This window comes from Esox lucius, chromosome 5, assembly GCF_011004845.1.
Source record: "Esox lucius isolate fEsoLuc1 chromosome 5, fEsoLuc1.pri, whole genome shotgun sequence".
Taxonomy (NCBI): Eukaryota; Metazoa; Chordata; class Actinopteri; order Esociformes; family Esocidae; genus Esox; species Esox lucius.
This window is the reverse complement of record NC_047573.1, coordinates 31111280-31127465: the sequence shown is the minus strand read 5'-3', so window position 1 is coordinate 31127465 and position 16186 is coordinate 31111280. Positions and strand designations below refer to the sequence as shown.

Here is a 16186-nt window from a genome sequence, read left to right as displayed (position 1 = left end):
GCCTTTTATTACAAAGAAAAACATCAAAGCCCGGCTGAAGTTTGCAAAAACAAACATCAAGTCCCCCAAAAGCACATGGGAAAATGTGTTATGGTCTGATGAAACCAAAGTTTAATTCCAAAAAGTATGTTCTGCTCAAAAACAACACTGCACATCACCTAAAGAACACCATACCCACTGTGAAGCATGGTGGTGGCAGCATCATGCTTTGGGCTGTTTTTCTTCAGTTGGAACCGGGGGCTTAGTCAGGTTGGAGGGAATTATGAACAGTTCCAAATACCAGGCAATTGTGGCACAAAACCTTCTGGTGTCTGTTAGACAGGTGAAGATGAAGAGGAAGTTCACCTTTCAGCAGGACAACGACCCAAAGCACACATCCAAATCCACAAAAGCATGGCTTCACCAGAAGATTAACGTTTTGGAATGGCCCAGCCAGAGCCCAGACCTGAATCCAATTAAACATCTGTGGGGTGATCTGAAGAGGGCTGTGCACAGGAGATGTCCTCACAATCTGACAGATTTGGAGCGCTTTTGCAAAGAAGAGTGAGAAGAGCAAATTATGCCACGTCCAGATGAGCCATGCTAATAGACTCCTACCCAAAAAGACTGAGTGCTGTATTAAAATCAAAAGGTGCTTCAACAAAGTAACTGTTTAAGGGTGTGCACACTTATGCAACCAGGTTATTGTGAGTTTTGTTTTTGTTTTTCCCTCAAAGATTTCAGTTTGTTTTTCAATTTAATTGTTCACGTAATTGGTCAAATTAATGGTGGAAAAAGTTCTGACATGATTTACCTTTTCTTATTATTTTACCTCACAAAAACCTGCCATTTTAACAGGGGTGTGTAGACTTTTTATATCCACTGTACATACACACAACTGTTGGGACAAATCCCTCTGTAAGAACATTGCATGAGACACTAGAACTCCTCACAGTTGCTACCTCTTTAATTGATGCCATTCCTTAGCTTTAGCTGTACGGTAAAATATGTATGTTGTATGTTGAGGGGTCAATGTGTATTAGTATGCTGTCAAGGCGATTATGCAGTTTAATACATCCAGAATGGTATTCGATTTTATTTCTCGTAAAATAATTTATTTATTTTATTTAATTTATTTTCCAACATAGCATAGCACTATCAATTCAAAATGTGTCATTTTTCATATATGTTTAATAGATTTTTATTTCTTTAAATTGTGTATTATTATTTTGAAGTTAAGAGATGCTAGGAACCCTCTATTGTGGCTCTAGGCTATTTTGGCTAGCTTCTTGTAGGTCTGATATTTACCTCTGCATGCTTTGATCTCACCAGATTGAGGGATGTTCATTATCTAGACAGAAAGACGGAGGAAAGAAGGGAGAATGAGTGAGAGAGAGAAGTGAGAACAAGGGCTATAATTGAGATAATTGACTCAGTCATTTTTTCGGTCCATTTTTAATTTCTCCAGGGGACTCGTTGTATAAGGACCTGTCTAAGCTTACAGTAATGAATGGAACTGCACACACACACATGCACATACACTCTAAAAGACCTTACTCTAAAAGACCTGTTAAAGGGGCATTTCACCTTAGCACTACTAAAAGTACTACTACTAAAAATTACTACTGTCAACAATGATATATCATCAAAACACAAGATCTCCTCAAAACAATCTTGTACTGATTACATTCACCTTTGTCACTGAGCCTATTTAGGTTTCTCTTTTCCTAGTGTCTTTTCTGTCTTTGTTTGGTTTTCATACCACAGTAACGTTGCTCAGTTCTCATTTCAGTTTTGTTATGTTTTAGTCCTTTTTATTAAATGTCCTCTGTTCTCCCTGGGCATGTGTCCTATCTCCATGCAACAATGTTACGGTACATGAAATATTATAAGTTTCAGAATTAATTGCAAACCTAAATTTCTCCCTCATTAACAAAATGGATAATAATAAAGAAGACAACATAGTTGTTTTTGAAACACTAACGTTGATCATGCTCATGTGATGTTATATGTCTGTAGAAATTACCAGCCAAGACAGAAAAACGCTCTTTTGTCTTTCTTTTTGTTGGTGCCACTGCCGGTAAAGCAGTCATAAGTAACTACAACAGATCTCACTGTTAACCATCACTATTGTGTTTACCTCGCTTATATACTGTGTTGCTTGAAAATATGTAAACTTGCACGGTTACATATTTCTTTGTGTTCACCATGAAATCGTTGTTCTTTTTTTATCTGACCTAACAGGTTTACATTTACCCATTCCATGTTTGTTTAAATGAAATCCTTTGTAGTAGAAAAACACAATTACAAAGGAATTAGTTCAGGTGCCAAAATAAGAGAACCCCAAGTTGCATTGGTAGGTAAGTAGGGGAAAAGATCCCCAAGAGCCAGAAGAACAATAATAAATCAGATAAATGCCAACCCAATCATATGTTATTACATGCAGCATCTCAGGTTACAGTGGAAGTGTTAACAATAAGACCAACACTGAATCATAAGAACATACATGGGAGGGTTGCTAGGAAGAAGCCTCTGCTGTCAAAAAAGGACCAAACTGACCATCTTAATTTTGCCAGAGACCACCTGGACAAATGTGGAGGTTTCTGTAAATCTGTTCTAGAGAAGTTGAGAAAATAGTTTTTTGGTCACAATCAAAATCATTGTTTGGCAAAAATCCAACACTGCTTACCAGCACAAGAACCTTATCCCAACAGCCAAGCATGATGGTCGGAATGCCAAGATCTTGGCCTATTTTTCCTCCTCTGTATCTGGTTGACACTACATAATCAAAGGGACAATGAATTGTGCGGTATACCAGGAGATTCTTGAACAGGAAGTCAGGAAATCAGGAGCTGAGGATGCTAGGACGAAAATGGGTTGTCCAACAATAGAATGCCCCAAAGCATTCAAGCAAATCTAGCAAAGAACGTCTCTTCAGGAAAAATACGATTTGTGTTTTGGATTTGCCAAATTTGATCAAATTGTGATGCTGTGGCAGGACCTAAAGCTGCCAGTACATGCCAAATGCCCTTCAAACCTCACTCAACTGGCTGAGCTCTGTAAGAAGGACTGGACAAAAATCCCTAAAAACATATGTCAGAGACCAATCAGTGGCTATAGGAGATGTTTACTCCCAGTTATCACTGCTAATGGAGAAATGTAGTTCAATATATTTTTCTTATTTTTGTGTGATTGTTTATGTGTAATATTGAAATGTTATTCATGTTAATGAGGAATAAGTAGAGGTAAGGGGCAACAGCTGAAATGTCTGCAGAGGCAGAAAAGTGTCATGTAATTCAGCCAGGTTTCCCAAATCTTTAAGCATTTGTGATGTAAATGCAACAAGTTAATACATTCTTCAAACTCCATAACCAGTGATTACCTGCTAGAAATATACAAACTGAACGTATACAAAAAGATTGCATGTTATTATAAATTATAACTCTTGTTACTGGTGTGAAGTAATTACCATTGGCAGCAATTACAGGTGTTAAATCTATAAGGGAAACATATTGATTGTTTTTGTCAACATTTCTCAATCTCAGTAAACTTCAGACTATGTCTCCAATTTTAAAGCGAGGGGGAAAAATCAATCAATCAAATTGAAAAATAAAAACCTTACAATAACCTTGTTGCATAAGTGTGCACCCTCTTTTAACTGGGGATGTGGCTGTGTTCAGAATTAACCAATCACATTCAAACTCATTTTCCTACATCTCAGAGCAAAAGCCATGGTCCACAGAGAGCTTCCAAAGCATCAGAGGGATTTCATTGTTTAAAGATATCAGTCAGGAGAAAGGTAGAAAATAATTTCCAAATCATTAGATATACCATGGAATAAAGTGAAGACAGTCATCATGAAGTGAAGATAATATGGCACAACAGAGACATTACCAAGAACTGGACATCTCTCCAAAATGGATGAAAATACAAGAAGAAAACTGGTCAGGGAGGCTTCCAAGAGACCTACAGCAACATTAAAGGAACTGCAGGAATGTCTGGCAAGTACTGGCTGTGTGCTAAATGTGACAACACTCTCCTGTATACTTCCAAGCTGGTCTCAGGCACCTACGTAGACTATTTAACGAGAATCCATGGCACCCGATTTCGTATGATATGTGACGTTACGTTACATTACAACGCGCCACTAAAACGTATGATAAATTATATAATTATTAAAACGTAACATATCTTATAAACGCTATTACAACGTATCAAATGTTACGAGCGCTATTAAAACGTAAAATAACATACGCATGCCAGACAAACGTATGATATTTACGAACGCTAAGAAAGACGATTTTTTAACAAAATGTATGACCTGTGTTTGTAACCAGTAACGTTTGGATGAGAAGGCAAACCCACAGGCCATACCCACAGCCCCACACTTGACATGAGAATTTAGGATGAGTAACAGCAATAGCAAGGTCGCTAGAATATGTTATATTGTTAACATTATGTTAACGTTAGGTATCACAGCACTGGAGTTAGGGTTAAGGTTAGATCTTACAGGACCAGGGGTTAAGGTTAGGGTTAAGGTTTGGGCTATGGTTAGGAAACAAAACAGGTTAGGTTAACGTTTGGTTACGGTTATGTCTCAAAGCTCTGGGGTTCAGGTTAGGGTTTGGGTTAAGATTAGGTATCACAGCACTGGGGTTAAGGTTAGGGTTATGGTTTGGGTTAAGATTACAAAGAAAATCAAATTTTCATGTTGTGACAACACCACTCGCCAAGACTGGTTACAAATTCCTTACTGGAGCATTGAGTAGCGCGCCTGTCAATGATATGGAAGGTCGCTGTTTCGAACCCTGGTCACTGCTTTTTTTTTCTTTCTCAATTCTGGATCTAACATTATTTTACTGCATGTAATATATCTGCCTAAAATGTATGTAAAATAGTCTACGTCATTCTTCTGAAACCAGGTTGATTATTCAAATGAATGGGCTGTGGGGTAGGGTGGCAAGACGAAAGCATTTTCTTACAAAGAAGTTGAAGTTTGCAAAAACAATCATGAAGTCCCCCAAAAGCACGTGGGAAAATGTGTTATGGTCTGATGAAACCAAGGTTGAGCTTTTTTTTTTTTTAATCCAAAAGGTATGTTTGGCGCAAAAATAACAATGCACATCACCCAAAGAACACCATACCCACAGTGAAGCATGGTGGTGGCAGCATCATGCTTTGGGGCTGTTTTTCTTCAGCTGGAACCGGGCCTTAGTCAGGGTGGAGAGTATTTTGAACAGTTCCAAATACCAGGCAATTTTGGCACAAAACCTTCAGGCGTCTGTTAGGAAGATGAAGGGGAAGTTCACCTTTCAGCACGACAACGACCCAAAGCACACTTCTAAATCCACAAAAGCATGGCTTCACCAGAAGAAGATTAACATTTTGGAGTGGCCCACCCAGAGCCCAGACCTGAATCCAGTTAAACATCTGTAGGGTGATCTAAAGGGGGCTGTGCACAGGAGATGTCCTTGCAATCTGACAGATTTGGAGCACTTTTGCAAAGAAGAGTGGGCAATTAATGCCACGTCAAGATGAGCCATGCTAATAGACTCCCACCCAAAAGGACTGAGTGCTTTAATAAAATCAAAAGGTGCTTCAACAAATTATTAGTTTATGGGTATGCACACTTATGCAACCAGGTTATTGTGAGATTTTTATTTTTCCCCCTCAAAGATATAAGTTTGTTTTTCAATTGAATTGTTCATGTTATAGGTCACATTAAAGGTGAAAAAAGTTCTGACATGATTTATCTTTGTCTCATGGTTTTACATTACAAGAACATGGCATTTTAACAGGGGTGTGTAGACTTTTTATATCCACTGTATATCACCATAATCTAGTAGCGACATAAAAATTGCTTGCACAATATATTTTCCATGCTAATGTAACAGACATGATTTATTCCTATATAATTAACATATTTTAGTATTTCGCGTTTTTCGCCAGCTCTCTAAGATTTGTTTTCAAAGACGAATTGTCAGCTAAACAAATCTCAAGGTATTTGTAACAAGCAACAAGTTCCATAAAATAACATTTTAAGTTAGTCAATTTAATGTCATCTAAAGCTAGGTTCCGTGACCAAGAAAGTGGCATGTACTTATTGGCCAAACTAAAGATACATCATGAAGGAACCAAAACATTTTAAGTCCACAATTTAGTTACTAGTTAAATAAATTCTTTCTTTGTTAGTATTGGGATGTTTCTATGTTCTTGTATTCTGTCCTAGTATGTTGTCATTTGAATGTTTATGGTTAACAGATGTTTCTGTAAGGAGGGAATTCAGGGCCAAAAGGGTTACTTTTAATTCCCTAGCTTGCTTGATCCTTAAGATAACACCCGTGTCATTGGAAGAGCCCCAGTAAACACATCGGAGGATGTCACTGATAGAATAAGTGTCTATTTTATAGGACTGGTTTTGTTTTCCTTAGGTCAGTAAACCAACCCCCACTCATTTAGTTTTTAGGATATAAACCAGAGTGTAATTTGGGAAAGCTCTCTTGCATTTTCTTAACTCTGCATGCTTCTCTGATTCTGCAAACCTCAAATCTCCTGAGTAATTTTCTCTTTGATATGTGTACTGTAATTGTGCTACTCTCTCTATATATTAAATTCATTTGTTACATTAATTCATTGACAATGTGGAAATAATCAAAACCGAGACTGAATCACTTTTAGTAAACGTGGTGAAAAAATTTGACAAAATAAATAACTTCAATGTAATGTACTTTTCGAACCAGATACAAAGACATATATTTAATGCTACACATCTTCATTTTTCACTCTAACATTAGAACAGAAATATCTTCCAAATATACAGTACCTTTAGGAACCATAACAACACAATATATTGCTACTTCTAATAAACAACAGTAAAAACACAACAGCAGAATACACTCACCTTAAGGATTATTAGGAACACCTGTTCAATTTCTCATTATTGCAATTATTTAATCAACCAATCACATGGCAGTTGGTTCAATGCATTTAGGGGTGTGTTCCTGGTCAAGACAATCTCCTGAACTCCAAACTGAATGTCAGAATGGGAAAGAAAGGTGATTTAAGCAATTTTGAGCGTGGCATTGTTGTTGGTGCCAGACGGGCTGGTCTGAGTATTTCACAACCTGCTCAGTTACTGGGATTTTCACGCACAACCATTTCTAGGGTTTACAAAGAATGGTGTGAAAAGGGAAAAACATCAAATTGGTTTCTTGAACATGACAATGAGTTCACTGTACTGAAATGGCCCCCACAGTCACCAGATCTCAACCCAATAGAGCATCTTTGGGATGTGGTGGAACGGGAGCTTTGTGCCCTGGATGTGCATCCCACAAATCTCCATCAACTGCAAGATGCTATCCTATCAATATGGGCCAACATTTCTAAAGAATGCTTTCAGCACCTTGTTGAATCAATGCCACGTAGGATTAAGGCAGTACTGAAGGCAAAAGGGGGTCAAACACAGTATTAGTATGGTGTTCCTAATAATCCTTTAGGTGAGTGTAGATTTTTATTATTGGTAATAATTCTAATACTTGTCAAATATCAAATAGTTTTAATACTTTTAATCTTACAGTTCTGACAATTAGTACTTCTAAAACAGAAATACTTCAAAGACATCTGTACCTTTAAAGAGTTCTGATAAATCAAAATAAATTTTAAATACTAATTTATGTCTTAATGAACTCGCCCAAAATGCCCCACTCATTGAAACAAGTCCCAGTAATTTTACTTGTAACGTTCCAATCTAGTTATGTTGAGATACTGGAATGCCTCATTAAGTAATAATGCAAAACAACATGGCACACAAATTGCAGTTTTGTCTAATATTTTTAAATGATTCTGGTTATATCCAAAACAACACATCATAGAGTGAAAGTAATGTAGCGGCAGCATCATGTTATGGGTATGCTTAAATGCTTAGGGACTGGGGAGCATGTCCTAATATAAAGGAATAGTTTCAGCAGGCACTGTTCTGTATGTTCCATGTATGAATCCATCACATGAAAATACAAACATGAAAAATCTAAATGCTTGCAGAGTGGAGTCCTAAAGATCATTGACCGAAAAAAGAACATCTTCAAGCTGGCTCAGGGAGAGTACATTGCCCCTGAGAAGATAGAAAACGTCTACATACGCAGTGCACCAGTAGCCCAGGTGTTTGTCCACGGAGACAGTCTTCAGGTACAAAACATACCCACACAATCATACAAAAACGCTAATAGACACACGCAAATCCACATATTTCTCACAGAATTATAAATGATGTATGTGTGTGTCCATGTGTGTGCATGTTTAGGCCAGCTTGGTAGCCATTGTGGTTCCTGATGCAGAAGTTATGCCCAGTTTTGCTGCCAAGCTAGGAGTCCAGGGGTCTATGGAGGAGCTGTGCAAAAGTCAAGTAAGTGCACAATCATAAATAACCGCTATGTAACACTTCACATTAGATTATTAGAAGAAACCAGTGTGAGGTGTATGTTAAATAGACACCAACAGGAAGAAAAAATAGGGAATATACAGAGTTGTTCAAAATGAAAGACATCTTAATATATGTGTATATTATTATTTAAGCAGGCAGGCCGAGTGAGAACAGATTCTCATTTGCAACAGCGACCTGGCCAAGATAAAGCATAATAGTTCAAAGACAACATAAAATTATACATAAAATACACTAAGTACAAAATGCAGAAAGCAATTAATAAAGACAATTATGTACAGTTTGTGCAAAAGAGGTCTGTGTAAAAACATTGTTAATATTTGTTTCCTAAATTATTTAAATCATTGTCAGTTATTTGCCTGAAGGAACATAACAATTATTCCGTATAGACAAAACACATTTGTCACAACATACAGTAGTAACTTAAATTGTATGCGGTTATATTGCGACTGTTTCTGGCATGGAAAAGTTAATCTTCAGTCTCGCTAGCAATTGCAACATGTTCATTCCTATTACTGGCTAATAAGCTGTTAAAACAGCCAGTGGCAAAAGCCATACAGTTCTTAGCGCTATGGCGGAGGTAAATGTAATAAGAAACGTTAGTCAGTTGAACACAATCCTCAATGGTGTCTAGTGACTGCTGAAATCGGTAAAGCCGTAGCGTAGTGGTTAAAGACAGTGCCTCTTATGTGGAAGACCTATGTTTGAATCTATTGAGAGCAACAACATCACAACATTCAAGAATTAAAGAAAAAAGTATGTTGTTATGCCATGAAAGAAAAAAATGTGTTCTTATGCCATGAAATGAAATCGTTTTGGCAGACTCGCTATCAATTGCTCAATTCTTATGACTATTCCAGTAAGTTAGTAGATACCGGTAAAGCTTAATACTGGCTAATACGCTGTTAAAAAGGCCAGTGGCCAAGTGCTAAAGAATTGTGTTTAAAATGCAGTCCTGAATAAAGCAGATTGCTTCTGTGTCACTGACCACTGGGTTTAATGTCTCCTGTCTTCCTGTGTAGGCAATTAAAAAGGCCATTCTTTCTGACATGGTCAAGCTGGGTCGGGAAGCAGGGCTGAAATCTTTCGAGCAGGTGAGTCTTTTTCATTAATGTTTTAACCAACCTATTAAGGCCTGTATTTGTATTCACAAACATAGAATATAACAGTTGTTCACGTCATGTTATTCATTGAGATGTAGAAGTTACCTTCACTCCAATTCTTAAAAGATGTTTTGCTGAGTCCAACCTGAGTTAAGTATGCCTAAATGTAACTTTATTTGAATTGTATTTACTTTATTCTGACCTTAACCTCAAGATTAAGGTAACATTTGTTTAAACTTCACCTCGATATATTTGTTCCTGGTACACCACATACAGTGGATATAAAAAGTCTACACACTCCTGTTAAAATGCCAGGTTCTTGTAATGTAAAAGAATGAGACAAAACACCTTTAATTTGACCTATAACGTGAACAATTCAATTGAAAAACAAACTGAAATCTTTGAGGGGGGGAAATTTGTGCACACCGTTATACTAATATTTGTTGAAGCACCTTTTGATTTTATTACAGCACTCTGGGTAGGAGTCTATTAGCATGGCTCATCTGGACGTGGCATAATTTGCTCTTCTCACTCTTCTTTGCAAAAGCGCTCCAAATCTATCAGATTGCGAGGACATCTCCTGTGCACAGCCCTCTTCAGATCACCCCACAGATGTTCAATTGGATTCAGGTCTGGGCTCTGGCTGGGCCATTCCAAAATGTTAATCTTCTGGTGAAGCCATGCTTTTGTAGATTTGGAATAATACATTTTGGAATCATGGCCAAAAAGTTCAACATTGGTTTTGTCAGACCATAACACTTTTTCCCCCATGCTTTTTGGGGGACTTGATATTTGTTTTTGCAAACTTCAGCTGGGCTTGGAAGTTTTTTTCTTTGTAAGAAAGGGCTTCCGTCTTGCCACCCTACTCCATAGCCCATTCATATGAAGAATACGGGAGATTGTTGTCACATTTAGCACACAGCGAGTACTTGCCAGACATTCCTGCAGTTCCTTTAATGTTGCTGTAGGTCTCTTGGAAGCCTCCCTGACCAGTTTTCTTCTCGTCTTTTCATACATTTTGGAGGGACATCCAGTTCTTGGTAATGTGTCTGTTGTACCATATTTTCTCCACTTGATGATGACTGTCTTCACTGTGTTCCATGGTATATCTAATGCTTTGGAAATTCTTATGTACCCTTCTCCTGACTGATATCTTTCAACAATGAGATCCCTCTGATGCTTTGGAGGCTCTCTGCGGACCATGGCTTTTGCTCTGAGATGCAACTAAGAAAATGTCAGGAAAACCCTACTAGAACAGCTGAACTTTATTTGTGATTAATCAGAGTCCCTTTAAATGATGGCAGGTGTGTAAGGACTTCTATTTAACATGAGTTTGAATGTGATTGGTTTATTCTGAACACAGCCACATCCCCAGCTATAAGAGGGTGTGAACACTTATGCAACCAGGTTATTGTAAGGTTTTTATTTTTAATTTTTCCCCGTCAAAGATTTCAGTTTGTTTTTCAATTGAATTGTTCATAGGTCACATTAAAAGTGGAAAAAGTTCAGACATTTATCTTTGTCTCATTCTTTTACAGTGGGGAGAACAAGTATTTGATACTCTGCCGATTTTGCAGGTTTTCCTACTTACAAAGCATGTAGAGGTCTGTAATTTTTATCATAGGTAAACTGTGAGGGATCTAAAACAAAAATCCAGAAAATCCCATTGTATGATTTTTCAATTATTAATTAGCATTTTATTTGAGTATTTGATCACCTACCAACCAGTAAGAATTCCGGCTCTCACAGACCTGTTAGTTTTTCTTTCAATCTCCCTCGGACTGGGGCTCCATGCAAGATCTCACCTTGTGGGGCATCAATGATCATGAGGAAGGTGAGGGATCAGCCCAGAACTACACGGCAGGACCTGGTCAATGACCTGAAGAGAGCTGGGACCACAGTCTCAAAGAAAACCATAAGTAACACACTATGCCATCATGGATTAAAATCCTGCAGCGCACGCAAGGTCCCCCTGCTCAAGCAAGCGCATGTCCAGGCCCGTCTGAAGTTTGCCAATGACCATCTGGATGATCCAGAGGAGGAATGGGAGAAGGTCATGTGGTCTGATGAGACAAAAATAGACCTAAACTCCACTCGCCATGTTTGGAGGAAGAAGAAGGATGAGTACAACCCCAAGAACACCATCCCAATAATGAAGCATGGAGGTGGAAACATCATTCTTTGGGGATGCTATTCTGCAAAGGAGACAGGATGACTGCATCGTATTGGGGGGAGGATGGATGGGGCCATGTATCGCAAGATCTTGGCCAACAACCTCCTTCCCTCAGTAAGAGCATTGAAGATGGGTCGTGGCTGGGTCTTTCAGCATGACAACGACCCGAAACACACAGCCAGGGCAACTAAGGAGTGGCTCCGTAAGAAGCATCTCAAGGTCCTGGAGTGGCCTAGCCAGTCTCCTGACCTGAAACCAATAGAAAATCTTTGGAGGGAGCTGAAAGTCCACATTGCCCAGCGACAGCCCCAAAACCTGAAGGATCTGGAGAAGGTCTGTATGGAGGAGTGGGCCAGAATCCCTGCTGCAGTGTGTGCAAACCTGGTCAAGAACTACAGGAAACGTAAGATCTCTGTAATTGCAAACAAAGGTTTCAGTACCAAATATTAATTACTGCTTTTCTGATGTATCAAATACTTATGTCATGCAATAAAATGTAAATTAATTACTTAAAAATCATACAATGTGATTTTCTAGATTCCGTCACTCACAGTTGAAGAGTACATATGATAAAAATGACAGACTTCTACATGCTTTGTAAGTGGGAAAACCTGCAAAATCGGCAGTGTATCAAATACTTGTTCTCCCCACTGTACATCACAGAAACCTGGCATTTTAGCAGGGGTGTGTAGACTTTTTATATCCACTGTATTGTACTTTTTTTTTTTCAAACATTGTGTAATGTAAAGTACAAATTGATAATTCATCAGGTTAATGAGTAATATTTGTTCTTCCAATTATAACTAAGTACAGTAATCTTCTTACATTACCATAGGTTTAAGACATTCAAAATTAAACAAACCATATTTTTGTGTGTAAAGGCACTCCAAACAATTTAATTTTAAATATTATTATTGTTATACATAAAACTTAAATAATTTCCTAACTTAAAATATTACACAAGATTACGGTTAGGTGATGGTAAGAAGATGAATATGCATGTATTTAGACCGCTTTCTTTGATTTATTGCTAATTACCTGAACCTGTTCTCCATTAAGTTAATTATGTTAGACTATATTATATTCTTTCATATTTTGTTGGCAAGTGTAGGAGAAGTCTATATTGTCATTCTTACACAATGACAAGTCTTTCTTTCTTGGTGGTAATGGCTATAAAATGACAACACCACATGGGTTATGTTTATTTGGCACCGAACAGAGTAAATTGATTGAAATGTAGAACTTTCGGTTCCAAGATGCTTCAAATGTTTCCCATGCAACCACGTGCTCAAATGCTGTTTATTTGTGTTTTGCAGGTGAAAGACTTGTATTTGCACCCAGAGCAGTTCACCATAGAGAATGGCCTTCTCACTCCTACTTTGAAGGCAAAGAGAGCCGAACTGAAGATGCTTTTCCAGCTGCAGATTGACAGCCTCTATACTAACTTGCAGTGACTGGTCTTGAGGGGGTCACTCCTGTTTCACTTTGGGGATATCTTATTCGACAGTTCTGTGAATAAATACATTTTACTGTAACTATTTGGAAATTACATTGGGAAAATTAAAATTACAAAGTAATAACATTTGTTTATTTTGGATTAAAAAAGCACCAACACTATCAGAGTAACTGTAGTTACCACATAACAGTTTGTGATACTATCAAATAATATGTAACCAATTTGATTGTTTCAAAATGATATTCACATGACTGTGGAATTATGTTCAGTTTTTTTCATTAGTCGATGATATAACTGTGCACTGTATACTCCTGAAAGACAGGTTGTACACCTCTAGAAATAGATTTCCTAGAAAGAGAATGTTTCTATGAGTCTTTCAATTAGCCATTTACCAACAATAAATTTCAAGTTTAACTGATAACTGATATGTCATTGTGTTCTTTATTATTAGGAAGTACTGAGGAACTATATAGGTGCATCTCAAATAATTAGAATATTGTGGACATTTTCATTTTTTCCCGTAATTCAAATAAGAAAGTGACACCCTTTATATATTCTAGATTCACTACACATAAAGTAAAAGATTTCAAGCCTTTTTTGTTTAATTCGTGATGATTACGGCTTACAGCTCATGGAAATGGAAATAAAAAATAGAAATAAAAAATCCAGTATCTCAAAATATTGTAAAAAATATACAATACAGAAATGCCAACCTGAGAAGAGTTGTAATCAGCTAATTAACTCCCTGAGCCTTCAGTACACACAACCACAATCATGGGGAAGACTGCTGACTTGACAGTTGTCCAGAAGACACTCATTGACACCCTCCACGAGGAGGGTGAGGTGTGAGGAAAAGCGAGTGTGAGATGCGAGGAAAGCGAAAGTGTAAAAGGTGAGGCAAAAAGGAATTAAACAAACTGATAAAAACTTTAGGTCAAATATGATTGAGTGGATTGAGTGGAGGAGGCCAGATAAAGTATAAAAAAAGTATAAAATGATTCAGTCCTTCTTCACACACACGTCATCAAGCAAGTGACAAACTGAAGAGAATTCAACAATAATGTGTAATGTGTTAAAAAAAAATGAAGATAGTAGTGCAATTAATAATATATTTCAATGTTTTTAATTGTGTATTCTTTCCTCCTTATTGTGCTTTTATAAAACAATGCTTTTTGGGAGGGATTAACTTTATTTTCATATGAATCATTACAATGTTCAAGTTCAGGTAAGTCTCTTTTTCAATAACTGGGCAAAATATAATAATTTGACTACCTATATAAATGCAATATATATATATATTCAATATATAAAATGTGTTCTTGGACTGATCAGAGTTGTAATATGAGTTGAGCTTTGTTGTGTTGACCCATGCAGCCCAATTCAGATTGTTCAATTCAGATTTGTTCAATTATTAATCTGATTGGTCAAAGAATTTATAAACTGGCAATAGATCAGAAAATAGAGCCTTAAAGAACAGATTGCTGTTTTTTTGTTGATCTCCATTTTAACCTCATGAGCACAATCAGTGTTCTTGATTTGCTAATTAGTTCATTAGTCATTTCTCAGTTCACGAGTGAGGGAAGGAAGGAACGACAGATTGACAGACGGATCGGTGCAGCTTCTGCAGTAATGCGGTTTTTGTATCGGTCTGTCGTGGTGAAGAAAGAGCTGAGCCGCAAGGCGAAGCTCTCGATTTACCGGTCAATCTACGTTCCTACTCTCACCTATGGTCATGAGCTTTGGGTCATGACCGAAAGGACAAGATCCCGGATACAGGTGGCCGAAATGAGCTTTCTCTGCAGGGTGGCTGGGCGATCCCTTAGAGATAGGGTGAGAAGCTCGGTCACCCGGGAGGAGCTCAGAGTAGAGCCGCTGCTCCTCCACATCGAGAGGGGTCAGCTGAGGTGGCTTGGGCATCTGTTTCGGATGCCTCCGGAACGCCTTCCTGGGAAGGTGTTCCGGTCCCGTCCCACCGGGAGGAGACCCCGGGGAAGACCTAGGACACGCTGGAGGGACTATGTCTCCCGGCTGGCCTGGGAACGCCTCGGTGTCCCCCCGGAAGAGCTGGAGGAAGTGTCTGGGGAGAGGGAAGTCTGGGCATCCCTGCTTAGATTGCTGCCCCCGCGACCCGGCCCCGGATAAGCGGAAGAAGATGGTATGGTCATTTCTCAGTGCTTTCACACATAATGTCAATGCTTAGTACATGTTTGCAACATAGTAAACACAACTCTCTAATAAAAACGTATAACTTAGTTAAGCTACTCCACCACAATGCATTTGAAACCCTTTTCCTTACCCTTGCTTGGTCCATTCTTGCAAAATAGCATCCCATAGGTGAAATATGTTTCACATTCAAGGGAGTAGTTTGCAACAGCTGTAACCAAATGTTTTCATTTTGTTTGACATGCTTTACTTAAAGTGGGAAAATAAACAGCCCATACTGTTACATTGTATGTTTACTTGCCTCAATTATTTTTGCCATTGTCTTATGAACTCTAAAGAGGGGCTAGTACACTAACGACAATAAAACTTGATTGTATAAATATTTCATTGGATTTCTGTCCTGTCTCCACTTTTCAATAATAATGCAATCACTTGGAATTTAACAGTGAAAGGTTCTTTGAATTCTTTAAACAAGATTCTGAATGCCTCAATTGACATACCATCAAAGCCAGGAGATTTGTCAGTTAGCAAATAATTCATTGCAATTAGTAGCTCATCCTTGGCAATTTAACCCTCACAAAATGCTTTTTGTATTTCTGAAAACTAGTTATCATACTGCAGGTCCAGAGTTGTGATGTAGAGGTAAACAAATCTCACATACTGTTTCCCTGGGGTTCAATCCCAGTGCTCAGTTCCTGTTGTTTCTTTCCTACTGGCCTGGTTTGCTTTCTGATTTCCTCACGGTCTTAGCTGTGAAGTCGGCAAACTAGTTTCATGTTTTATCGCGTTTCTTCTGATTTCGTTCATATAAAAAACTGCAATAGCTAACTAGACAACTAATTTTCCAGTTGAGGTCATATGTCAGACTACAGAAA

At 38.0% G+C, this 16186-nt stretch overlaps 1 protein-coding gene across 5 annotated transcripts in view; it reads left to right on the top strand.

Moving 5' to 3' along the window:
• Positions 1-13569, top strand: part of acsl5 (acyl-CoA synthetase long chain family member 5) — a 35448-nt gene extending 21879 nt beyond the window's left edge. For all 5 annotated transcript variants that reach the window (XM_010864065.4, XM_020046272.2, XM_013133727.2 and 2 more), the window contains 4 exons: positions 8020-8163; positions 8279-8380; positions 9439-9510; positions 13009-13569. In XM_010864065.4, the coding sequence (XP_010862367.2) occupies positions 8020-8163; positions 8279-8380; positions 9439-9510; positions 13009-13146 (456 nt within the window). In that variant the 3' untranslated portion in view covers positions 13147-13569. The remainder of the gene's footprint in view (positions 1-8019; positions 8164-8278; positions 8381-9438; positions 9511-13008) is intronic.
• The last annotated feature ends 2617 nt before the right edge of the window (positions 13570-16186 follow it).